The sequence below is a fragment of the Penicillium cosmopolitanum genome (assembly GCF_028827165.1).
Source record: "Penicillium cosmopolitanum strain IBT 29677 chromosome Unknown utg000004l:1.0-4361866.0:1.0-4365735.0, whole genome shotgun sequence".
Taxonomy (NCBI): domain Eukaryota; kingdom Fungi; phylum Ascomycota; class Eurotiomycetes; order Eurotiales; family Aspergillaceae; genus Penicillium; species Penicillium cosmopolitanum.
In genome coordinates, this window is record NW_026622674.1 from 1,062,756 (window position 1) to 1,087,467 (window position 24,712).

Consider the following 24,712-nt stretch of genomic DNA (forward strand, 5'->3'; position numbering starts at 1 on the left):
ATCTTCGGGCGCCCTTAAGCGTTATTTCCTTTTCATTTTGCATTGTTTTGGCGTTGGGTTTAAGTTCGGCTGGGCATTACGGCGTCAACTGGAATAGTGGGCCGCCATTCAGAAAGAATATGCATCTCTTCTCGAGCACAGAACATCATAAAAGGTTCTGCGAGAGGACCTACCAGCCGGAGATCGTGTGATTGGCTGCAAATGGATCTTCAAGACCAAAACCAACGGGGCCCGGAAAGCTCGATTGACCGACAGAAATATGTGATTGACTACCATGAAACGTTCGCGACCGTATATCGCGGATGGACTCGGTGCGTTGCATCGTCGCCAGCGCAGTGTTACGAGGATGAAAGCTTCATTTAGATGTAAGTTTTGGATTGATATTTTCTTAAGATTGTAACTATACAAGTGCATGGGAGTCCCATTCCCATGGGTCCCATGGGACTCCCATAGAAAATACGCTAACTATATATGGCTAGGGTATATCTTTGATCTAACCTAAGAAGGCAATTTTTGATATTTTATATAACCTTTGTCAAAATAAATATCTGCGTAGTAAGTTCCTACACCACCACTCTAATGTATATTTTACTTAAATTTATATTAATTTTCAATTAACTTATTCTCTTTTAATTAATACTAATTTTATTTGAAAATAATTATTCAAGGAGTCTTGGCAGGTCCCATGGGATGGGATAGGATTGATAATTAGTCCCATGGGATCTTGGCAAATGGGATAGGATTCGATTTTTACTCCCATGGGACTCCCATGCACAGGTCTAATTGTAACTAGTGTTTCTATATACTTGACCGGGTTTCCTTTCTCAGAATATTTGTAAGGGAAAAACTACACCCATTAGAAAAATAGATTGTCAAGAGGTGAATTCCAAAAAGAAAAGTGAGGATTCATGAATAAAGACGGTGCAAGTTCACAGGTGCGAGCGAGGAGAGGAGAGTTTGGTTTTATCAGCTTCGTGAACCGCCACTTGGAATGCTTTCAACAGCTCGTCCTGAGGCTCCAACCCAACAGAAATCCGAACAATCGTCTCCCTTAGTCCGTACTTGGCCGCCCAGGGTTTCTCGTTGCGGAAGACAGTCTGGACGTAAGGTTGAGCGAGAGTCACTTGTGCCCCCAACGATGGACCTTTATGAACATTCAACGCATCAAAGAACGCCTCTGAGGCTGCCACAGTGTCAAATTCGAGGGTAAAAAGCCCTCCATATCCAGGAGTAAATTCAGGCGTTGGGTGCCGCATTTGTGCGCGGTAGTTCTCCGTACTCCAGCAGACCGTAGGATAATAGACCGCGGTAATGGTGCTGTTGGGAGCTTTTGACTGGGCGTAAAGGTGATCAACGAGCGACGAAGCGGAGGTGTTGATTTCAGTAACACGCGCGAGGAAACTTCGACTGTTCAACTCGAGCTGGGCAATATCTCCATCGTAGACCTCGGAGGCATAGTTCAGAGACATGAGCTTTTGGAGATCTTGATAATGTGGCTTTGAAGGGTTGAGAACGATACTCCCAGCCATGACATCTGCAAATCCATTGAAGCTTTTCGTAAGTGACGTGACGATTATATCAGCCACTCCAAACATATCAACATTGGCGAAGCTGCCGATTGTCTCATCAACCACGATGACAAACCCATATTGATCTGCCAACCGCCTCAGACGGGCGAAGTTGGGTGTTCTCAATAACGGATTGGATGGGCATTCGCACCACACAGCCTGAACTTTTCTGTTTTCCTTAGCCTCTAGGGCCAGATAAGCCTCTAAATCATCGAGCTCTTCTTCCGTGCCGAAGCCGTAGAACCGAGTGCGCGGTCCATACTCCTCTAGCAGCTTCAGTGTTAATTCATAAGGGAATCCAAACACCACGCTTTCTCCTCCCCGCCAATCTAGAAGTAGCTGATGCACATGGTATATAGCAGCCATTCCCGTCTGGTAGAGAAAGACATCGTCCGTTTTGAGACCTGCCACTGCTGGCGGGTTGAGGGAAGCTCGCTGGAGGAGTTCCACAACTCTCGTGCACACTCGATCACGGCCAAATGCACCGGAACTTGTCGGTGCGAGCTGGGCTGTCATTGTTTCAGGCATCCACGCTTCACGGATACTCCCGAGATACTTCAGACATGCCTCTGCCAGTCTCGACGAGATACCGAGACCCGTCAATCTCCAGAATGTCAGTGCCTGGGGCAAGAGGCTCTTTGGGAAAAATACCGCATAGAGATAAACAAGCGAGCCTGACAGCTCACCGCGGTCGACGCTGTCTATATTGGCCTCCATCACACGGATGACAATTTGAGATGTGGCGGCATTGTCACCATTCTTCTCCATTGCAGCCTTACATGCTGATGCTGATGCTGCACTGAGATAGACAAGGACCGATTCATTTGAGTGGAAGTGTCTGAGAATCGCATTGGACACCTATAAAATACATCCGCGGTTATATTTGTGAAAAAATCTTTTCTTGCTCTGCGAGGCTAGTGGTAATTACCTCTTCAATATCCTTGTGTAAAAATGACCGTGGATACCCAGTTCTTTGTACCGATTTCACTTGGGGGTCACCAGCGGCAAACCCACACATGTCGGACCAAGTGGGAAGCTGTACAGAGACGGCATGTCGGGCGTTCGGTACGGGGTATCCAAGAGGGGGAGTAGTAAGGGACATGGTGATGTTTTCGAGGGTCCTGAAGGAAGAGGTCAGTTCGACCCGGAGATCTGCAGCAATGAAGAGAGTCAAAAAATCTTACTCGATTTATCAGTGGGCAAGCGCTATATCGGAGGTTGAAATTTCAACCTTGAAAAGAATACAACAAGAACCTTGCGACTAGGTAGGGCGGAATTGGAGGTATATCTCATAACAATGACAGTTAGCAGTAAATAAAAATAGTTGAGGATCTGACCAAAGAGTGTTTCTTGGAGAATTACCAGCGGGTCTTGTATGGAACGTGCATATTTTGATAGCCCTGTTCACTTTTACATACTCCATACTACCTACATACAGTACTGCCCAGGTAATTGCGAGGAGGTACCATAAACCTAATGGATTGGGGTACTTGAAGGCAAAAAGTAAATGACCCCACTGTTCGTGTCCTCGGCCAAAATGCCCAAGTGATCATCATCTCGGCAAAGTATATCTCGGGTGGAGGCATCACTGGGTGGAGGCACTCTAGCTGGATCTCGGGATGAGATCGATCATTTTAGACAATCCTACCTATTCAGGGAGGTACGTAGTGAATATCGGGGATCGAGCGGCTCGGTACTGTGGATCCCGCAGTCACACCGACAATTGAAGCTCTATAATATTTTTGGTGGGTTTCTCGTATGAACTTGAATTGGTTGACTGACCATACATACAGTGGCACAGCAAAAGTCTTAGACCCCTTTGTTGACCGTTTTGGTCTTCGCCTTCCTATAAAGAGTACGAAGTAGGCAGTGTATCAATGTAAATATGACCGATAAGTTACCAAGGATGGCCAAATCTGGGACTCATTCATAGTAACAAGAAAATCTATATATGGCGAACCGCTTTGCCAAACCAGTGTAGTTGCTTATAAAGAAGGTTCGTTAAAAACTACCAGGTATATAGCCACATACATAACTGGTTAGTTACTTGTTTTTCTTACATGTATTCATGCTTGCTACTTTTTGGCCCCCACTGTAAATTAGGAAGCGGTATAGTAATCAGCGGGGGACAAGTGTAGAGGAAAATATTGTTGTTGGAACCCGTGGACCGTGTAGCTCGGAAGCCCCACATGTTTTATCCCGAGGTCCTGAGTTATGTACTATACTAGCCCTAACTAAGAAGTAATCTGCAGGAAATTATTTTTTAGATTAATACAGGTGGATCTATTGGTTTTCTTCAGCTCGGCTCAGTTACGCCACCACACACGATCGGCACATACGGGACATTTTAAGCCCAGTACGGAGAGGTGTATCATAGTAATCGGGGCTGAGGCGAACTCTTCACCGATTCCTCTGAATCACGACACAAGCTGTTCTGTAAAGGGCCCCTGGCTTTGACTCTGAACTGGTTTTATTTCCCCTTCTTGCTTTTCAATCCCCACAGTATATCTCATCAGCAAGTTGCAACAAAATGTCGAATACCGGAGCTCCGTTGAGCCTTGGACCGCCTGTCAATCGTAAACCGATGACTGAAGTTCCTGAGTCTGAACTCAATGGGACAGAGGACTTCCCTCCCGCTCAGTTTCCAAATTATCTACCCATCTGGGAAATACCTCCAAATAAGTAAGTGAATTCACTTGAGTACTCTGCATAGAGGACGACAAATTAACCATCCAGTTAAAGACACGCGCCTCTTGAGCCCTTCGACCATGTCGAACACGGAAAAGACGCAGATCCAACCTTCCCTGATCTATTGCCCCAGGACAGCAAGTTAACTCACCTGACTGCGTCAATTGGAGCAGAGATATCCGGGGTACAGCTAAGCCAGCTCAATGACAAAGCAAAAGATCAACTGGCTTTGTTAGCTGCCCAGAAAAAAGTTCTCGGTATGCATAACTTGAACATGCTTGAATATAACTTGGTCCCCCCTCTTTGCTGTATACATCTGACTGAGTAAACTTCGATCTATATAGTCTTCCATGACCAGGATTTTGCCAAAATTCCCATCAGTGAAGCAGTCGATTTTGCAGGATACTTTGGTCGACTTATGCACCATCCGCACTCTGGTTACCCAGCGGGACATCCAGAAATCCACATTGTCCATCGTCGCGCCGGAAATACGATATCCCAGGATCACTTCAGATCCCATACCCACTCACTGGCATGGCATTGCGATAATACGTATGAGCGTCAACCTCCGGGCACTACCTTCTTGTACGCGCTAGAAGTTCCCGAAGAAGGCGGCGATACCATCTTCGTCAACACCGCAGCGGCCTATCGTCGCTTGAGCCCTGCATTTCAACAACGTCTTCATGGACTCACAGCCTTGCACACAGCGCACGATCAAACGGCAAAGGCGCTCAATAGTGGTGGATATGTACGACGCGAGCCGATCACCTCCATTCATCCTGTTGTGAGGACGCATCCGGTTACGGGGGAGAAATGCCTTTTTGTCAACCCGCAATTCACGAGATATATCGTGGAATTGAAAAAAGAAGAAAGCGACTATCTGCTAAAATATCTTTACGACCATCTGGCTTATAGTCAGGATATGCAGTGTCGAGTTCGTTGGAAGGCGGGGGATGTTGTAGTTTGGGATGTAAGCAAATCATCATTCCCTTGTCTCTTTAAAAAGACGGATATGCTAATCTCGCTTTTTCCATACAGAATCGGCTCACGAATCACTCTGCTTTGATGGATTGGGAAGACGGCCGACGACGACACATTGCAAGGTAAGTCCATCCGAAAGAATTAACTTCGAAGTTTGAGGTGAAATTAGAGGTCTGACATACATTGTGCAGAATCACACCCGAGGCCGAGAAGCCTTTTGAGTAAACATAGAATTTTCTAACTATGCTTGGACTGGCCACATTCTCATCTGCTTTTTCGTTAACAAGAGAAGTTGATGGCTTTGCTTGCCGGCAGCCAACAAACAAACTTGAAAGCGTGGCCGCAGTGCGTTAGAATAGCGATGCCAATTGAATTAAGTCGTACTGTGAATCTACTCTCAGCTAGGTCGATTGAAGATTGGAGGCGAGTATGGGAACCAGTAGGATGGTGGATGTACTGCTTCGTGCTCCAATTTTTTGTATACGTTATAAACATCAATGATGTCCCGAATAAAATTTGTTGAAAGCTAAGTTCGCCTATTCTTGCCGCATATGACAGGGGTCGAGCTGTGAGATTCATTCGCATGATTTCTACATGAGAGTCCCCACTTTAATTAGATCGAAGGGTGGTATTAGTACCATGTTTTTTTTCGGTTCCAACAATAGCGTTGTGTCTCTAGACGATCTTGGTATTGTAATTACGATGCCCTTTTTGTATCAAGAAAGATAGTGTTGGGGTTTTCGAAGTGTTTGATGTCTAACTCTTCTCAATCCTCCTCGGCACCAGACCCCCAGAACATCCCTTGCCAAAGGCCACATTATCCACACTACAACAGAACTATGTCATTCGGCAAGCTCTTTGGCTTTGAGGCATGTATTTGCAAGCTACAGCTCATCATGCATGAAAATTAACTGAAATTGACAGGGCAATGTTCGTACAAACGTCCAGTTAGTCATTGCGAAAGCAAACAACCTCGATATCGAACTGGCTGTGACCCAGCCACGGACAAAAAATTCAGAGTATCTGAAGCTAAATCATCTCGCCAAAATCCCAACTTTCATTACTCGTGATGGTGTGGTTATCAAGGAAGCCATTGCCATTGCCTTTTATCGTATGGCGAACCAATTCCTTTATTTGTTTGAGCCAAGTTCCATTCTGATCTTCCCATGAATACAGTTGCTTCCCAACTAAACAAAGAGAAGTGGCTTGGCGAATCCATCGAAGAACAAACTTTCATTCTTCAATGGATGTCGTACGCCAATAGCGAGATTTCACCTCCCATTGCAGACTGGTATCGACCACTCGTGGGAAAAGCGCCTTACGACGAGGAGAAAATCAAAAACAATAGAATTGCTACATTGCGGGCAGTTAAACTGCTGGAACAACACCTGGGCTCTCGTTTGTATCTGGTGGCGGAGCGTTTAACACTCGCGGATATTTTCATGGCCTCGCTTATTTGTCGAGGTTTCGAAAATGTTTTCGATGCCAAATGGCGTCTCGAACACCCTGCAACCACTCGCTGGTTTAACTGTGTTATTCAGCAACCTGTGTGGAAAGACACCATAAAGAAAACGCCAATTTGTGAGGTTTCGGTTGATAACGCAGGGAAGGCGAGACTATAGAGATAATACTGCTTCCGGTCTACTTGTCATTGTTATGTCCCTCTTTAGCCAATCTCTAGGCCGTCATACATGATTTTTTTATTCTTTTGCCATCATCCATCTGTCCTTCCCAGAGACGAACGTAGAAAATTTAGACACAGAAAGACCAATATCAAAATATTGAGGGCTTTAGACCAGATAAAACCGAAATTTAGGAAAATGCAGTTGGTTGAGGGAGGAAATAGTGTATCTTCAAGATCTAGTTAATTAAAATGTGTCGGATGCCTGAAACCTGAAACATCAAGCACTCACGTGGCTTCACAAGATCAAAGCTTAGTCTCGTTCTGGATTCTCCTAGACAATTTCTCGTACTCCTCCACTTGCTGGCTCCCAGCTTTGAAGATCGATGCTGAATCTCCAATCCCGACGAAGGCCTTCCAACCCTGTCTGATTCTTCTTTCTAGAACATCTGGCGTCGCTGCAAAACCAAGCACTGCCAGTCCATTTGCGTCCGCCGCGCGCTGGATTTTATTCAACGCCGACAAAAACACGGGCTCATCGCCATCAGGACTGCCACGCGGCAAGCCCAGGGAGAACCTGAGATCGGTAGCCCCGACCATGAGGGCGTCCACTAAAAGTTCATAGCGAGTAAGTCAAGTTGCACAAAGAAGACTAGAAAAGTGGAAAAGCGAAAAAAAAGCGTACCTCCGGGAACTTTGGCAATTTCCTCAATATTCTCAACGCCCTCCACATCTTCGATTTGGCAAAACACAGCTGTATGATTATCCCACACATCAAACACGGTCTTTCCGGGTTCCGTTCGCAATTGATCGCCAAACAATGTCGAGGGCGGATAGCTTCGAATCCCAACGGGAGGGAACTTCGTCAACTGGACCAATCTTTTAGCCTGTCCGGCGTTTTGCACATGTGGCATGATGATTGCACCAGCTCCGGCATTGAGAGCGTAGGTTATGAGATCCGTGGATTTTTCCGGAATCCGGACGACAGGCACCATGGAGCCATTGGAGAATTGGTTGATAATTCGCACGATGCTTGCGAGGAGAGTTGCACTTAGTGGAGTATGCTCCTGTAACAGGGGAAGTCATATTCCTGATTAACCAACCGACAGCAAAAAATGGGTTGAGAGAAAAATGAATCGCACTGCGCAACTTACGGCATCGATGAAACAAAAGTGATGTGGAAGTGTGGCAACGATTCTCGCGGCCTCTTCATGGGGTATCCGACAGGCTGTACCCCAGAGCAACCCCTCGGAGGACAACATTGCTCGGAAATTGGTGGGTTGTGCGAGATTGAGTGCATTATAGCGCTTTCTATCGGCCATGATGGTTGTGCAGCGTGGTTCAAAGTGATAGAAATGCTGTAGAATGGGAAAGGCTGCCTTGGACAAGGTATTCTTTACTACAAAAATCCCGAGGTTGAGATGTGCAATATTCCCTTCACATTAGCTTACCCAATTATTTAGGTGCTTACTACATACGTAACTGGCTCCGATGGTGAAATAATACCAAAGGTTTTTCGTACGGGATGATTCATCAATATTACAGACGGAAGGACACTTCCACGCCAAGTGTGATAAATACAGCTCTCCTGCACTAGTGAAATTTTCAGCTCGGGCTAAATGTACATACATCTTGGCCTGGGGTCTCCATCGATCGATGTGAGCCGTGTTGGATCCACTTGATCTCAATCAAAAAGAACAATGCCGTCACCCTCGGGCTCCGATCCCGCTGATCTGTGGTTCTTTGGGTCTTTGTAATTAGGTACCTCTCCAGCCACAAAAACTTTAGGCCCCCTATTTCGACACTAGCCAAATTAGTCCTTGATGATTGTACTGCAGCGTATATAAAAGCAAAGTTATGTAAATAGCCTGCCCAACTTGTTGTCTTGTTTTGTTATATCTGACCACTAATGCATGAGTGGGGGCGTGGGGCCTGCAGCCGGAGAGGGTACAGCCTTCGGGGCTGAAAAAGGCCGTGCATCTCCATGAAGCAACGCATGGTTCTGGTGGTATTTTTTTTAAAAAAAAAAATTAAATTTACCGCGTACTTATGGGACAGGTATTAGATATGAGATGATCTCAGTCACTTCGTAGCAGACCTCTTACCACGTTGATGGCTTTGGTCTCTTTTTCTCTTTCTCTCCCTTTTTTCCGTCTCTCTGGACGAATTGAATACATACTTTCCTCTTGGACCCTCGGTAAAAAGCTTTCTGGAAAGGAATCTTTGTCTTTTGAGAAACAACCTCTTCTACGTCATCTCGTCTACTTGCACATATATCCCGCTTCAAGATGGTGCACCCTTTTGCAAATGTACCGGATATACAGCTCGGTTAGTTTGTTACTGAGCATTGTTGCGATATCGATTCTCACAGAAGTCCATGATAGAGAGTTTGAATGCTTTAAGTGCTCAGTTTAGATGTGACACCGCCCCAGAAAAAACCAATCTCATGGTTGGTGTTTTCAAGTCCGATAATGGCGGCCCTCATGTTCTTTCTTCTGTCTCTCAGGTAGTACTAACGATGTTCTTCTATCTGTGCCAAGTAAAAACAAAAAAAAGATGTTCCTGACTATGCAAAATAGGCAAAAGCAAAGATATTTAGCAACTCCAACTGGCATCACGAATACCGCGGGACACATATTGGCAGCCAAAGGTTCAGGAATTTTGGTGCGCGCTTGTTCTTTGGCGAGGATAGCCATTCGATAAAGGAGAATAGGTAAGTCCGTTATATCTGTATCAATCAATAGGAGCATTTGAATCCATTGTTTAGTCAAGTGTCCCTCAACATATGTTGACTTTATTCAACGATTGACAGAATTATTTCCATGCAGTCGTTAGGCGCAAGTGGTGCTTGTCATATGGCAGCGAAGTTTTTGAAAGATCACTACGGCCCGTGGACAGCTGGAAGTCAAGCGCGGGTCTTCATCCCCCGAGAATCCTGGGGTATGTATGAAACCGTCGAATCGGTCATAAGTATTGTATGAGACTAATCTCATCTCTCCCGGCCAGGTAATCACCCTAATGTTTTCGAATATCTTGGAATCAAAGTTTCACAGATCCCCTATCTGGACAATCAATCCAAGATGTTCGACTATGTTGCGTTTCGAACGGCTATCGGTTCAATACCCCAAGGATCAGTTCTCGTTTTGCAGAGCGCGGCCCAAAACCCCACAGGATGCGATCCCACGCTCGAACAATGGCATGAGATTGCCTCTCTATGTCACGAACGAGGCCACCTTGTTCTGTTTGATGTAGCCTACCCCGGATTCGCAAGTGGAAATATCGACATCGATCTTGAAAGTGTTCGAATATTCGATAAGATGGGAGTTCCCTTGATCATCGCGACAACGTATGGCAAATGTTTTGGGCTATACTGTGAGCGGGTGGGTGCATTGTTTGTGGTTGCTCCAGATGAAGCGGTGGGCAAGCGCATCGAAAAGCAGATGAAGTTTCTGGCACGAGCGGAGACCGGCGCTCAACCGGATTTCGGATCGTTGATCGTCGAAACGATTTTGTCCGACGCAGAATTGCGAAGCTTATGGCAGAGCGAACTGCGGGAGATGGCTGAGCAGCTGAAATACAGGAGGCAACAGCTTCAACAAAGACTGGTGGATCTGAAGACTCCGGGGATATGGAGTCATATCACGTTGCAGAATGGGATGTTCTCGTGAGTTATATTTTATTTGCTTTTATTGTTATCTTACGATCTCAAGGTCAACATGGTGTGCATTCGCTTACAAACTATTGTTCTGTTTCAGGCATATCGGTTTCACTGGGGAGCAAATCCGTATCCTTCGAGAGGATTATCACGTGTATCTCCAAGACAACGGAAGATTATCTATTGCGTAAGTCCGCTGTTTCCTTAATTTACATTTGATGGTAGCCAGAAGACTTATTTTTATGGGTAGGGGTCTCAACTCAAGCAATTTGGAGCACGTTGCTAGGAGTGTACACGCCGTGATTATTGCAACTACTGAGGCTGGGGACATGCATGCCAGATCCCGAGAGCATTTGTAGAGCGTTTGTCCTGTTGCACAGGCTTAGTCAGTCCACACAGCTATATCTAGGTCCTTTGAGCTCAGTTTCTCATCCATACACATATTTTCTCTGTTATCACCTCCCTCACCAGCAACCAAGTAAGATTCCAATGAATATGGATAGATAGGCAAAAATTTTCAGTATCCATACTGTTTTCGATTAAGTTGCCGACATCGATTATTCAAGGACATAAGAACGTGCTCGTACATAATCTACAGTAAGTCTGATACTCCAGCGATACGCTCGGCTGAACTGGCCCACACGCAAAGATACGGCTAGAATAGCTCGTACGAGAGTTGTATGTGAGTTTCGATAAAGCCCGGAAACACTCTTGTGCCGGAGAAAGAGAAAACGTAAATGCAGACCCCGGGCCTGCAACAGGGACGCACCTGAGGGGCGCTCAAGGTTGGGCACAATTTACTACATCTCGTTTCCAACAGCACTGAACAGTATCCCAGCAAAAGAATCTGAATCCTGAAGCCCATATGTAGAACACTCCCCGACTTGAAAGTGGTAATGAACCAATAATCGGATGATGTAGCCTGCAGATATTAGGCCAACCAGTCTAGAATCTCTTCAGAATTAAGAGAACTGAGATCAGCAGAGAACTAGCGCTCCAACATCCTATGTACTGTACTAGTGCTTTTGGTGGCTCCACGGGCTGTCACCCCTATTATTTGGAATTCCTTGTTTGCGGCCCTTACCACCCGAAGCGCCGTCGACCCGAGATCTTAGTCATGAACGCGAACAATGCCCTAATAACGAGTTCTGCCATCGCAACCAAGAAATGCCTTGTCCCGACTTGAAGTGACGAGTGTATTCTTGTTCAGCAACCTTGATTCTATCCGATACTTCGCAGTTCTCTCGCAGGATCCCGCGCGGCAGCCCTGGCGGCAAGGGGGAGAGGGAAAGACTTTTCTAATCAAAGGAAAAAAGTGCAGATACCTAATTCTCACGTCGATTCACCTAATTTCAACAGAGCACACTTAACGTATTGTGTGAGTTTCCTCTCAATATGGGCGATATTAACCCGAATGATGATGACGACTAACTTTGACTCTACACAGAAAACATACCGACCGTACACGATAATAATGGCTCCTTCGATCGGATTTCGAGCGCTCGTCAATACAGCAATCGATGTCAAGCTCCTGTGCCTCCAGCGTCTCGTTCGCCTCTATGCATTTGGAATCTCGTCGCTAATCTTAGCCCTTCAACTTGCAGAGCTAGGGTTTTCGGAAGAGAGGATCGGGCTTTTTATGACTCTCACCTTGCTTGGGGATGTCTTTTTAAGTTTGGTGGTAACAGCAATTGCGGACAGAATCGGACGGGCGAGGATGATTGCACTGGGATCTTTGCTCATGGCTTCCAGTGGAGTTATCTTTGCGATATCGGATAATTATTGGGTCTTAGTAGCAGCTAGTATTTTTGGAGTTATTAGCCCAAGGTACGTATACCCGTTTACACATTTGAACGCTCTGGGCAGCCAGACTTACTAACATGAAAATAAAGTGGGGGCGATATCGGTCCTTTCAAAGCGATTGAAGAGTCAATGATGTCTCAACTTGTTACAGCCGCCGACTTCAATGCCGTTCTCGCTTGGTATTATCTGCTTGGCGCCTGGGGTACTGCCGCCGGAGTGATGGGCACTGGATGGATGATTCAAGTGCTTGAGCATCGCGGAATATCTACCCTGAAAGCGTATCAGTGTATGTTCTGCATTTATTCCCTGATGGGAGTAGTCAAGTTCATTCTATCGGTTGTACTGAGCAAAGCATGTGAATTGAAAGCGGAAAGTGGTACAACAAATGCAGAGCGCGACCCATCCATTGCCACGGAGGCTCAACCACTTCTGCCAAAGCCTGAACCCACACGCGACTCCAACAATTGGATAACACACCTCTGCCCAACTTTGTGCAAGGAATCCAGGAAATTCCTGGTAAAATTCTGCTTTATTATCTCCCTTGACAGCTTCGGGTCCGGACTCGCGTCCAATAGCTGGTTGACCTACTTCTTTTCCCTGAAATACGACATGCAATTGGGATCTCTGGGCTCCATATTTTTCGCAAGCAATCTTCTGGCGTCGGTTTCAAACCTCATCGCTATCCCCGTCGCCAACAACGTTGGGCTCATCGCCACCATGGTCCTTGGACATGTACCAGCTTCGATTGCGCTTCTTTTGCTACCTTTCCTACCGACCGTATTCGGTGCAGTCACTTGTCTTTTGATTCGATCAATTTTTATCGAATTTGATCAAGCTCCGCGCCAGGCGTTCTTGGCGCATGCGATATTGCCCGAGGAGCGCACACTTGTCATGGGTGGGGTCAATGTGGTGAGGACGCTATCGAGGAGTTTTGCTCCTCTTGTCACTGGGATATTGGGAGGACAGGATGAAAAGGGAGGATATAATGGAATAGGTCTGGCAATTTCTCTTGGAGGAGGTCTCAAGCTGGCTTACAATGCTCTTCTTCTATGCACTTTTGGTGTTCGGAATTAAAGCAACATCCATAAATAATTATAGCTTGGTAATTTCCATTCTGTACGGTATGCTAATAGATAGAAGTTACTGAATTAGGGAATTATGCATACCTCGAAGATATAGCAGGCCTAATGTCTGATGCTATACAAATCTCGTGCAGATAAGTACCATGCGGGAGCAGAAGGGTTGAATTCAGTTTAACGTACTTCAAGCCAGATAAATAACTAGGAAAACTTGCTTGAAAATCTTTTATCCATCAGTGCCAGAAACAGTTAGCCTCACTCATAAACTGGGAGAAGTATTCTTACTCGATATTTCCGAGATCAAGATCTGCTCATTGCCTATGGTTCCTTCAACGAGACTACTAGGTCTGCCCATCAAATACAAAGATAACGGCCGAACTCTTCGATAAGATCATGCTTGCACGCACAAAAAGCACAAAAGTATGTTGACAAGCCTTCAAGGGCTATTTTTCTCTCTGTTTCTTCTGAGCCCTTGGCTGGTCTTACTGGACCTTGCGTCAATCGTTGGTCGTCTTTATGCATCGAAGATACATGCTCTCTAGAATTGAAAGCAGGCAGATCGGAAAATGAGCTTCAGCGGTCCGCCCTTTCACAAGGACACAATCTTCACTTAAAATATTCCAGAGCAATTCGGCTCCCGCAGGCCTAGTTGCAGCGCATGTTATGGCTGTAAAAGTCATCTCGAGCCAATGATGATTCACAGATGCGGTGCCTTAGAGACGGTAAGTCTGATGCTTACGAACGCCACTACCTGTTCTACCAGATTCTGACTTGATGACAAAGCTAATGCTCTTTACAACAGCTAAATCTTTTCCGTGGGAAAGGCAAACAATACTTGAAATCAGGTTTGAAAGCCCGGTGCCCGTTAAATATTCGCTTCTTTGCCATGCAAACGGTAATGGATGCTTCCAACTGATATGTTCCTTTTCGAAACTACCAATTGTTACCTTGCAGGTATGCTTTCGGCTTACGACTTGCTGCAGGGACACGCAAAGGACCTGGTCAACGACCAGAGCCTCATTGACGGATTGCTCAAGCAGTCCAGAAATGTCGCCGATGCCCGCAATTTTGCTTTCAATACTCCATCAGGTGTTCCATACAACAATCTCAACATCACTTCGAAAGGCAACGATTGTGCGACAACCAATGGCCTTGCTGTGACTGGAACGCTGGTCCTCGAATGGACGCGTCTATCCGGTTTGACTGGTGACAAGGAGTACGCCAAGCGGAGTCAGAAGGCCCAATCATAACGTAATACCCGGTTGTGCCGTACACCCGGTCGTCCCGTACACCCCATTGAAAATCGCGTCTTGATACCAATACACTACCTTCAACCACCCACCATGCCACCAATTCGCTCTGAATCTTCGCAGAAATTAGCTTATCAGGAAGGCAAGATCCTATTGGCCCTTGATGATATTCAAAATGGCCGCGTTTAATCTATCTGCGCGGCAGCAAAGCTATATGAAATACCTTGCACAACCTTAGCCGACCGCGCAAAAGGTGTACTTGCACGCGTTGATTCTCGCCTATCTCGCTATGAAGTGACCCAATTAGAAGAGGATTCGCTTACTGAATGGATACTCTCTATGGGTTTACGCGGTGTATGCCCCGAGACTGGCTACTGTGGGAGAATTGGCTAATATCTTACTGGCTGTGCGCGGCAACCACCCTCTGTCTACTGTTGGTAAGAATTGGCTATTGTCCTTTATTCAACGCCGTGATGAGCTTCGATCTTGCTTTCCTCGAAGATACGATTCCCAAAGAGCCCTAAACGAAGATCCAAAATCGATTCGGTAGTGGTTTGCGACCGTACAAAGTGTTATTGATGAAAATGGTATATAATCGGAGGATATCTATAACTTTGATGAAATATTGATAAATAAGATTTTCTAGTAGATTACTAGCACACACGGCTAGATATATTCTAATCAACTAATCCTACTATTAAAAACAGCTTTGTAGCTAGTGGTCTCGTACTATTAGATCCTGAGAAGATCCTTTTAAAGCTAAATATCTCTCTACACACTCTGTCACCACTAAGCAGCCGACTAAATACCAGATCTAGCCAATTTACACCAAAGACACTAAGAACAATCGTACAATTGTATAAGCAAGCATCTTTGCTTAAGTAATTACTAAAGCAACGATCCAATGGCCCTCCTACACCATTAAAGATCCTTCTAGATCAGATGATCAAGGGCCATATAATAGCGTTACATAATACTGCACTACTCGCAGAGGATAATGCAAATCTGCGTATAGCCAATGAGAGGATAGCTAAAAAGCGTAATCGGTCAACTAGGCAGATACCCTACGAAGAGGGTTTAACTATTCAAGAAGCTATATAGCTAGTTGAGCAGCTAGACCAGCCAGTGGAAGGCAATGGGGTGGATTCGCATACGGAGGTTGAATTTCCTAGTTAACCAATTAGGCTAGCACGGAGGGCACCACCTAGGTGTAGTGGGTGTTGGGAGATTGGCCATAAGATTAAACATTTTACTGACGTACTTTGATCAGGTGTTTGAAAAAGTTTGAGAGGGTATTCTAACTATCCTTCGCGACTGGGATAACTGCTATATCAACAGTGGAGCTATATTCATGAGTAAGTGAAGTGGTGGGTGCGATTGATTTGTTTTACTTTTGGTTATTCTTTATATTGAATATTATCGCATTTTTCTCACTACAATTGTGTTGCAGAGAACAGCAACAAAAATAAATCTCTATTATGATGAATGTATTATGATGAATGCACATTAAATGTGGTGCTTTTCCTGTGTAGACTCGATTGCAAGCACGTCACTGCTTTATAAAGATAATGTAAATACAATATGTGTGGTAGTGCATTATTCTTTCTTCCAGTGCTTAACGCTATCGCCAAGCGAGACATCCCTAGACTCTACGCCATGACCAGAGCAAAGTTAGCAGATGCATGATATCAAAACCAAGATGTACTCTCCTTGGGCTTTTACACGTTTAAGTCTTCTAGTGAATTTTGTTGACTCAACATGTAGCGTACTGCGGGAACGGTCCTATACTCGCCCAAGCGTTCGACCCATAACTGGATATTGTTCATAAGCCCAAAGAGGATAAGGCAGACTCAGAGGAGTAGTTGATTATAATACAAATAATAAGATATATGCTACTTTTAATAGGGCTATAGAGGGGACAAAGCCTCGTTTAATATTTTGGGTCAAAGAACAGATAAGAGTGCAAAGGTCTTTTTAAACTGCATAATATTAAACAGGACAGGTCCACCATACTTTTGTCGTTCAGGCCAGTTTTGATCAGATGAAGACCTCTAGAATAGAAGGGCCTCCAAAGTACCATTGTGCGCTAGGTATCACAGAATAGATGGCCCTGTGGGCATATCCTTTTTAGGTATAGTCTGACTTAGGCTGTAGAAAAGAATTACCGCTCGCTGATTAGATAAAAAGTCCTAGTAAGTAAGCAGTAGCTGAGTGATCACTGAGCCATCACTGAGCACCCATCGATGATCACTGATCTACCGCCATACGAACACTGAGCAATAATGATTAGTCACTGAGCTATCACATAACTGCGCTGATCAGATCACTGAGCATAAGCGCGTGCTGACATTTACTCACTGAGCCTGAGCCTGATTGCCCTCATCAAAGCGGCGGCAGCCCAGATAGGAAAACCCCACCCGGCAGACAAAATCCGATGTATATAGTAGCATATAAAGACCACAATCTGCATAGTAATATCCACCAAACTCATAATTATATTCCAAGCTGCAAATCTCTATACGACAGACGTACCAAGTTAAAGAAAACCCGCCAACAAACCTTGAAACATTGACGTAGATCAACTTATCCACCCCACACGCGGTGGCGGATGATCGACAATGCAAGGACGGATGAATGTGCTTCCAAATAACAATCGCTCGGGCCGGTTGTGATGTATCTCGCCGAGTATGCCATGTACTCACGACGCCATACGCATGGCAAAGTGACAGAATTGGGGTGGGTCCTTGCGTCGATTGTATTGGGATTGATTGACCTTGCATTTGATGAGAACTTAAGTTTTTGGAGGGATTATTGTTGAATTTCCAGTGACTTTCCGGGTTAGCTCCTTGTATCTATCTCAGGATTGCTTTTATTTGAATAGTTACGCGATGACGCGTCAGAGTTGCTTATTTTGCGCTACGTATACCGAGTATGCTAGTGTTTGGTGGATATCTATGATATTCTAGGTCAAGGTTATGGCTGGCCAAGGGAGGATGTATAATAGACTCATTGGCAGGCTTAGCCTGGACGGATACTTCCAAGGTTGCCAGTGTTTGAGTATCCGAAAGCAAAAGGTAGGCCACTACTAATACGTGGAAGAATAGATGGATAGAACTCCAAAAGTTGTAATATGCAAATATGTAAATTCGGTATAGGTATACACGAGAGGTGAAAATACAGGAATCACGCTGGATCATGCTGTCGTGGAGAAAGGTATCAATCATTAAATAATATAAGATGAATACATATATGCCAGGACACAATGAATCCATCCATTAGAAATTAGTTACCCAGAACCCTAAAGTCAAAGCAACTTTGTAAAACCAATATCGCGCCAGCATCGCAGATTAGGGCACATGCTGAAAAACGCGACCACTGCACCCAAGAGACACTAGGAAAGAAGGGGAGGAGGCTGTTCGCTTTATTTTGAGCTTAGACCAGAGCGAAGGCCAGGGCCAGAGCGGCTCCACCGAGAGACCAGACGTTGCCGGCCAGAGGGGCGGCAGCGTTGGGGAGAGGGGTGGCGGTGGAAGAGCCAGTGGGAGCGGGGCTGCCGGTGACGACACCGCCGGTGGGCTTGAGGGGGATCGACGAGGTCGCCAGACGGGTGGAAGAGGGCACACGAGTGGACGACTTGACGGGGCTCGACACAGGGCAGGAGGTCGAGGTCGGGGTGACAGTCGAAGTGGAAGTCGAGGTCGGGGTCGGGGTGACGGTGGAAGTAGGAGTGGGGGTCGACGTGGGAGTCGGGGTGGTGATGGTGACAGGCATCCAGTTAAGGTCCTTGGGGCCCAGAGTGTGGGAGACGGTGACAGTACCGTCCTGAGCCACGCAAGAGGCCGAGGTAGTGCCGGCAACGTTGCAGGAGACGGAGGCAGTGTTGCCCTTGCCATCAGGGTTGATCAGCTGCATAGAGGTAGGGGCAGCGATGGCAGTCATGCCAGCACCGGGAATACCGCAGGCGGAAACGCTGGTAGGGCAAGTCACCAAGTAAGTGGTGGCATCGCCGCTCTGTTTGTTTGTTGTTAGCGGATGTTTTCGGGTATAGATATTTCGCGATGCGACAAGACTTCGCGATAGACCACAACGAGTCCGAATCGCCTCGCGCTTCTCGCCACATCACAGAGGAATATGTACATACCGAGCCCTGAATACCGCACTCGAGGTCACGGTCCTGGAAACCAGGCAGGAGAAGGTTGGCGGTTTTACCCGCAGACACGGCAGAGGCACCGGCCAAGATAGCAACAGTTTGGAAGCGCATATTGAGAGAATGTGAATGAATGAATGAACGAGTGACGGGTACACAGTACTTGGAGTAAAGTCGACTAGATAATAGCGACGGTATTAAAGAAAGACTGGGTTAAAGAAAGTAAAGGCAGCGAAGCGCCTGGCAAGCGTAGTGAAGAGTGTGCAGCGTGAAAGAGAGAGAAAGAGACCGGGGGCGGCCCCGGGCGATACGCTCATAAAAGTACGAGAGCGGGCCAAATTCGAGGGCGTCTTGGCATGGGGGCAGAACCTGCTGGCTTTACTCCGTACGAGTAATTCTTGGCCTCGCATCGTGGTGATTGGGGCCGTGTGTGTGATGGCGGGCAACACTAGAGGGAACGGTTCAGGCACAGGCCCAGGAACAGGCCCCAGGGGTTCCCCAGTCGGACCCTTCACAGGGCACAAGGTGGAGTCGACGAGCCTCTAGTGCTGCAGCTGTGGAAAAGGGGCGAGAGCTAATTGAAGCTAAATGGGGGGGCGCTAGACTCTGTCGAGTATAGACGCCGGTCAGAGCCAGGGTTGACTTGATTATGACTGGAAGAGGTAATGGGTTGGTCGCTCATCATCACCGCCAGGCGAAATTGCGCTCCATTGCGAGTTGTCCACTCAGGGATCGGCGCAAATTGCGGTCCATTGTGAGGTCCATCGAGAGAGTCTAGAGGAGTCCAGATCATGGATGGTGGAGAGTGCGAGAGGGAAGGAAGATGAGAAGTGCAAACTCGAACTCGAAAGGAGAGCCGGGACCAAGTCGGGCCCGCTTTTCCGGGGGTGTTCATCGATTTAATTACTGACCACGTTAGTTTAGATTAAATATTGATGTGGCTTGCCCCTGGATTGCTGACAACCCAGTGTACATTTACTACCAGTACATACGAAAGGGCACGAGTAGGTACGAGTAGGTACTCGTCTATAAGTAAACCTTGTGGGAACATGTATACTTGATCATAACTAGTTATCGGCTCTTTTGCCGCCTTACATATGCCGCGTCCTGAAACCACGCTATGAATAGGCGCATACTCTAGATAGCGCAGTAAAACCAACATAACCAAAAGCACGAAAAGTCTCAATTTTTGGCCCCAATACTCCGTCATTAGTACCCCCTAGTCGGGGGTCAGGGTGAGGGGTAGTGCAGGGCTATAGAGCCACCGCCATCCTCGGCGCAACATGATTCATGACACCACACACAATCCCTGCGGCAAGCAAGATCCCATTGAAAATAGCCATAATGTAGAATGGCGTACCCGAAGACCACTTGTCGAACAAGAGCCCACCCACCTTGGTGAGCAGCAGAATTCCCGCCCCACCGTACAGGGAGTAGACGCCCGCGATGGATCCTTTTAGATGTGACAAATGGTGTAACCGCCGATTAACTGATCCTGCAAGCAGTGACTGATTCTCGTCCGATTCTCCACCCTCGCCCCGTGAGCCGTTCTGCTCCTCGTAGATCTTCCGCAATGTCTCATCGTCGATGCTAACACTCAAAATCCCGTTGCTGAGCACCGCCAAGCTGCAGACAATAGCGCCAATCTGGCTAATCCCGACGAGAGCCATGATTACAAAAACTCCACCCCTGCCATCGGGCCCCTTGTACTGCGGACTCGGTAGGAGCCCAAAGGACATGTATCCCACCACTCCCACAAGGGCCGCAAACAGAAGCGGGAAGTTGTAGCGTCGGGACTTGTCTGTCAAGAACCCAAACGCTGGTGCGGCAAATAGAGCCACAAGTTGAGACACCCCCGTTAGGATGGAGGCGACTATGTAGGCTTTGGGACACGCCCGCTTGATCTCCCCTAGTCCCGAACCAGGTGCCGGTTCATGTAACTCGTCGCAGAGCCCAGACACTCGATAATAATGGTTTACAGCCAGGGGAATGAACAGGGAAATCCCCACCGACGAAGCCCGGGCGACGAAGCCTCCCACATATCCCAGTCCGATGCTGCGATTGCGGAAGCCGAGCAGCATAGCCGTCGTCAGCTGTTTCCAGTATGGCATTCTGGATGGTGACGTCCTGGAATCATCATAATCGTCGACATCCTCCAAGGAATCGCATTTCCACAATGAACTCCATCCCTTCTTTTCTTCACCAGGAAGATTGCGAAGACCGATGAAACTGATCAATCCGATGACCAAAGCCACAGTGGCAACCAAATAATAACTACGCTGAATCGCCTCGGCCGGTGAAAGGCCCTGCTTCTCAAACCGAGCTGGAAGGGGCAAGAAAACACTGAGCGAAACAAGGGCGCCACATCCCGCGAACAATCCAACAAATCCAGAAAGTCGAGCAGAAGGCGATGCCACGGAAGTACCGGACCCGCCACCAGCAGCTCGCAATCGCTCAGGCGTGATTGTCAATTCAGATGAGACGGAGGCGCGATATGAACAGGCGGCGTGTGCTTTACCCGTCACACTCGGCAGGACCGCTGTGACCATAGTTGACACGGCCGAGCCACCAAGACTGAAAAGCAGCCTTCCGAGGAGAAGTTGAGGGTAGACGTTCGTGGCCTGCACGAAAAGAACCAGCGCAAGCGCGATAATCAAATACCCCACAGTGCACACCTAACACCACGTAAGCAATGGACAATGTTTAGATCGCGTGTGGAGGGAGAATTGAAACATACATGGCGGACACCTATACGGTCGGAAAGAACACCCCACAAAGGACAAGCAGCCAGTGCAAGTAGCTCGTCTGCGAAGCCGAGGGTGCCGACGGCGTCGCCCTCGCCATTGTGCAGCCCAATGAGGTCAGTCACCACAAACGAGACGGATGAGTTGATGAAGACTAGGAATGCGATAGAAAACGGACAGACCCCCAACAGATATGTGAGGGTCTGCCTCCTAGAGGCAGTGAAAAGGGCTGGAGATGATGCCATCACCATCGTCAGCGCATTACGTGGATGGAAGAACGAAGAATGGAGGAAGAATCAAGGCGACCATCACGATCGGCGGGTTTCAGTTCAGCTTGTGGCACCAACGCGGGGAGTCACGTGTTGATCAGATAACAGGGAGATCCTTCCCGATCGGGCGACCTTTGGGACAACTAAATATTGAGTTAATTACAATCCAAGGCTTCTCTACAGTCTTCGCATATTATTAGTACTAGTATAAACAAGCTTGAAAGGAATTTGAACTTGCCTAGGTGGTTATATGGAAACTCATTCCTGAATTGCCCATGATCGTCACGAGGTTCAAGTTCAAATATATGCTGACATAAGCTTCCGGTTATTACTAAAGGTACTAGTGCTGCTATCCATTTCAGGTTTTGATGCAGGTCTCTTACTAGTGGCAACTAGATGATAAATATGTCCGTAATTCTGGTCTTGAAGACTCGTCTCTAGATAATCCTCTGATATACCGCCTTGGTCCGCACATAAATGGGCTTCCAAGGTTCATTCATGATCCCAAATTTGAACATTACAAAGTCACAGAGAACCAACAACGATATTCAACGTCGGAAGGTTCGAGGTTTTTCTACAACCTAGAGTTTACAGTGCCTGGGGTTCATCGCGTAATGTGTATTCAATTCAGGACCGAAAGGTACCAGGGTGTCCAGCTTGAAGTCCTTTGGGATATATCCAACCTACTGTTTGAGTTCACGTTTTCTAACCGTCGCCCGCACTCTCTCTGGGTAGACGACCCAGAAGTATGGATTGGACTTCGCTCGAGGCTCGACAAGATCGATCTAAACCGTAAGTATGGATCATTGACTGTATGCCCGCAGCCCAAGTACTCACATCGTAGTTCATAAAGAGTGCTGTGACAAACTTCTTGATTTCAAAAAGGGCGACATGCTGGCCCAGGCAACCTCGTGTTCCGGCCCCGAACTGCTACAATCAGACATTGATCATACCAGGGAGGTTGGCTAGACTTGACTTACACTAAGCAGACTGGCTTCAAGCTTTCTGATATGCGACGGTTCGCCTTCCAACCAGCGGCGAGGGCGCCACTCATCCGCATCGTCACCCCATGTCGGCTTATAGCGGTTAGTGATATAGGGACTCATGCCAACCACAGTGCCTCCAGGATAAAATTGACCACATATTGTGGTTCCCTCTGCTGGAACTACTCGTTCAAGAGGCATAGAGAATGGAGAATCGAGCCTGAGCGACTCTTTGATACAAGCGTCTAGGAAGGGCAGGTTCTGGAGCTCATGCCATTGGGGGAAAGGTAGAGTGAGCCCGGTCTCAGTGCTTTGCTTATCCCGCAACTCGGATCGTACTGTTTCTAGTGCGTCGGGGTGTTCTACTAGGAAACAGACCACAGATCGAAGCATGGAGGCTGTGGAGTCGGCCCCTCCAAGAATATTGGCAAAAGTCCATGTTGACACAAATCGAAGTGGCACATTATCCTTTCTCTCCTGGGCATTGAGATAATACCCGAGGAAGTCACCCTCCGCAATGGGTCCGTCGATATTTGCATTGGAGGGTGATTTGGGATTTTTCCGACGTTCTTCCTGGCGCTCCGAAATACGTGCCAGGACGTAGTCCAGTAGAGGGGCAATGGCTTCGCGTTTGAAGAGATTTGCTCCCCAGTTCTTATGCAAGAGCCAATCAACCCATGGTATCTGCGTCATCTGCCCAAAGTTTAGCCATGCTCCATATCAAAGTTGCTGGCCATGTATAACTTACGGGTCCGATACTTAGATTTGCCCTCTTCACGTCGTCCATGATGCCGTGCAAGTCTCTCCCATGCTGAACGTAGCCATATGGTCGGGAGAATGTCATCAAACCCATGGTGTCGTAGGAGAGAAATTTCATCCACTGAGTCACGTCGAACTGTGCTCCCTTGGGCACAAATCGGCGATCAAGCTCGTCAAAGAACATTCGCGAAGCACTATCCATTCTTGGCTCAAAAGAGGATACAGCGTACGAGAGCGAATAATACACAGAGATGTGCTGCTTCATTTCTCGATTTGTCGCATCGTCTTCTGCGGTGAAGACGGAGAGGAGTAAGCCATCAGTGGTCCAGGGCCGGAAGGCGCGGTACATATTGCTCTGCATCAGCCCGACGATCATGTTAACATCCATCAATATTGTGAGAGCCACGTTCTCATACTAGCAGAGATGGGGTTCACGGACCTTGGGAAATCCACCTCGCAGGTTGAAAATTGTTTGAATGGCCTCCGGGTCACAAATGCATACTAGGTTGGGCCCGAAACGAACGGCGGGGCCATATTGTTGGTGAGCTCGGGTTTGGTATAGGTGGAGGCGGCCACGACGCGCGAGGCGAAAGCGATGAAAGTTTGTGAATTTTGCTGCGAGGGGTCCAGGAAAGTGCTTCAGTCGCGCGTACGTGCGGTAAAGGTGGAAAACGAGGACTGCGGCGACTCCCAGAATCAGCGCAACCAGTGGCTTGGGTTGTTGCCTGTCCAGAGACTCCCAGATCATCTTCAGTAGTAATCGTTGTAGATATAGATGGTGAAATGCAGAGTATCACTGTTCTCAGACTTGAAGTCCTCTTTGTAAGTCAGAAATATAAGATTATGTCAATTCTGCATCCATACTAGGATTTCGCCTCGTTGTTGGCTCACTCAGTTACTCACAATTGTATAATTTCAATCTGAGTTACTGCGCTCAACTGAAGATAGGAAGTGACAAGGTTAAAAGGTAGAAAGTGTATGGCCCAAGGTGATCTTAAGACGCAAATCGGTTCAAAAAAGGTAAGCTCCGAGTCCCGGCGAAAGACAGGCTATTCCGAAGGTTCCTCTGCAGTTCTAAACACCGAGATGTGCGGACGCCAGAGTTCTCACCTGCATCTCTATAAAACCAAGTTGTGGTTAACACGACTGGCCAATCCAATGTCAA

General features: G+C 47.1%; 9 protein-coding genes across 9 annotated transcripts; 4 read left to right on the forward strand and 5 right to left on the reverse strand.

Annotated features, from left to right (window-relative positions):
- Positions 1-929: 929 nt before the first annotated feature.
- N7509_001831 (PLP-dependent transferase) lies at positions 930-2,670 on the reverse strand (the record flags this gene model as incomplete). The annotated part of the gene is made up of 2 exons (XM_056626468.1): positions 930-2,426; positions 2,497-2,670. 2 exons carry the CDS (start codon positions 2,668-2,670, stop codon positions 930-932), a joined length of 1,671 nt encoding a protein of 556 aa, XP_056492263.1.
- Positions 2,671-4,098: 1,428 nt separating this feature from the next.
- On the forward strand, positions 4,099-5,462 carry N7509_001832 (TauD/TfdA dioxygenase family protein; the record flags this gene model as incomplete). Its single annotated transcript, XM_056626469.1, has 5 exons — positions 4,099-4,250; positions 4,311-4,513; positions 4,601-5,226; positions 5,295-5,359; positions 5,429-5,462. The coding sequence occupies 5 exons, from the start codon at positions 4,099-4,101 to the stop codon at positions 5,460-5,462; spliced, it is 1,080 nt and encodes a 359-aa protein (XP_056492264.1).
- A 614-nt stretch (positions 5,463-6,076) lies between these two features.
- N7509_001833 (glutathione S-transferase family protein) lies at positions 6,077-6,859 on the forward strand (the record flags this gene model as incomplete). Its single annotated transcript, XM_056626470.1, has 3 exons — positions 6,077-6,110; positions 6,190-6,348; positions 6,414-6,859. 3 exons carry the CDS (start codon positions 6,077-6,079, stop codon positions 6,857-6,859), a joined length of 639 nt encoding a protein of 212 aa, XP_056492265.1.
- Positions 6,860-7,164: 305 nt separating this feature from the next.
- Positions 7,165-8,180, reverse strand: N7509_001834 (HpcH/HpaI aldolase family protein; the record flags this gene model as incomplete). Its single annotated transcript, XM_056626471.1, has 3 exons — positions 7,165-7,469; positions 7,544-7,925; positions 8,013-8,180. 3 exons carry the CDS (start codon positions 8,178-8,180, stop codon positions 7,165-7,167), a joined length of 855 nt encoding a protein of 284 aa, XP_056492266.1.
- A 966-nt stretch (positions 8,181-9,146) lies between these two features.
- Positions 9,147-10,872, forward strand: N7509_001835 (uncharacterized protein; the record flags this gene model as incomplete). The annotated part of the gene is made up of 7 exons (XM_056626472.1): positions 9,147-9,186; positions 9,243-9,364; positions 9,438-9,571; positions 9,671-9,798; positions 9,865-10,522; positions 10,614-10,700; positions 10,764-10,872. The coding sequence occupies 7 exons, from the start codon at positions 9,147-9,149 to the stop codon at positions 10,870-10,872; spliced, it is 1,278 nt and encodes a 425-aa protein (XP_056492267.1).
- A 1,115-nt stretch (positions 10,873-11,987) lies between these two features.
- N7509_001836 (uncharacterized protein) lies at positions 11,988-13,390 on the forward strand (the record flags this gene model as incomplete). Its single annotated transcript, XM_056626473.1, has 2 exons — positions 11,988-12,340; positions 12,406-13,390. 2 exons carry the CDS (start codon positions 11,988-11,990, stop codon positions 13,388-13,390), a joined length of 1,338 nt encoding a protein of 445 aa, XP_056492268.1.
- A 4,687-nt stretch (positions 13,391-18,077) lies between these two features.
- Positions 18,078-18,906, reverse strand: N7509_001837 (putative GPI anchored glycoprotein; the record flags this gene model as incomplete). Its single annotated transcript, XM_056626474.1, has 2 exons — positions 18,078-18,656; positions 18,787-18,906. 2 exons carry the CDS (start codon positions 18,904-18,906, stop codon positions 18,078-18,080), a joined length of 699 nt encoding a protein of 232 aa, XP_056492269.1.
- Positions 18,907-20,045: 1,139 nt separating this feature from the next.
- Positions 20,046-21,787, reverse strand: N7509_001838 (putative MFS transporter; the record flags this gene model as incomplete). The annotated part of the gene is made up of 2 exons (XM_056626475.1): positions 20,046-21,467; positions 21,530-21,787. 2 exons carry the CDS (start codon positions 21,785-21,787, stop codon positions 20,046-20,048), a joined length of 1,680 nt encoding a protein of 559 aa, XP_056492270.1.
- Positions 21,788-22,488: 701 nt separating this feature from the next.
- On the reverse strand, positions 22,489-24,295 carry N7509_001839 (uncharacterized protein; the record flags this gene model as incomplete). The annotated part of the gene is made up of 5 exons (XM_056626476.1): positions 22,489-22,590; positions 22,643-22,732; positions 22,786-23,481; positions 23,537-23,962; positions 24,050-24,295. 5 exons carry the CDS (start codon positions 24,293-24,295, stop codon positions 22,489-22,491), a joined length of 1,560 nt encoding a protein of 519 aa, XP_056492271.1.
- Positions 24,296-24,712: the final 417 nt, after the last annotated feature.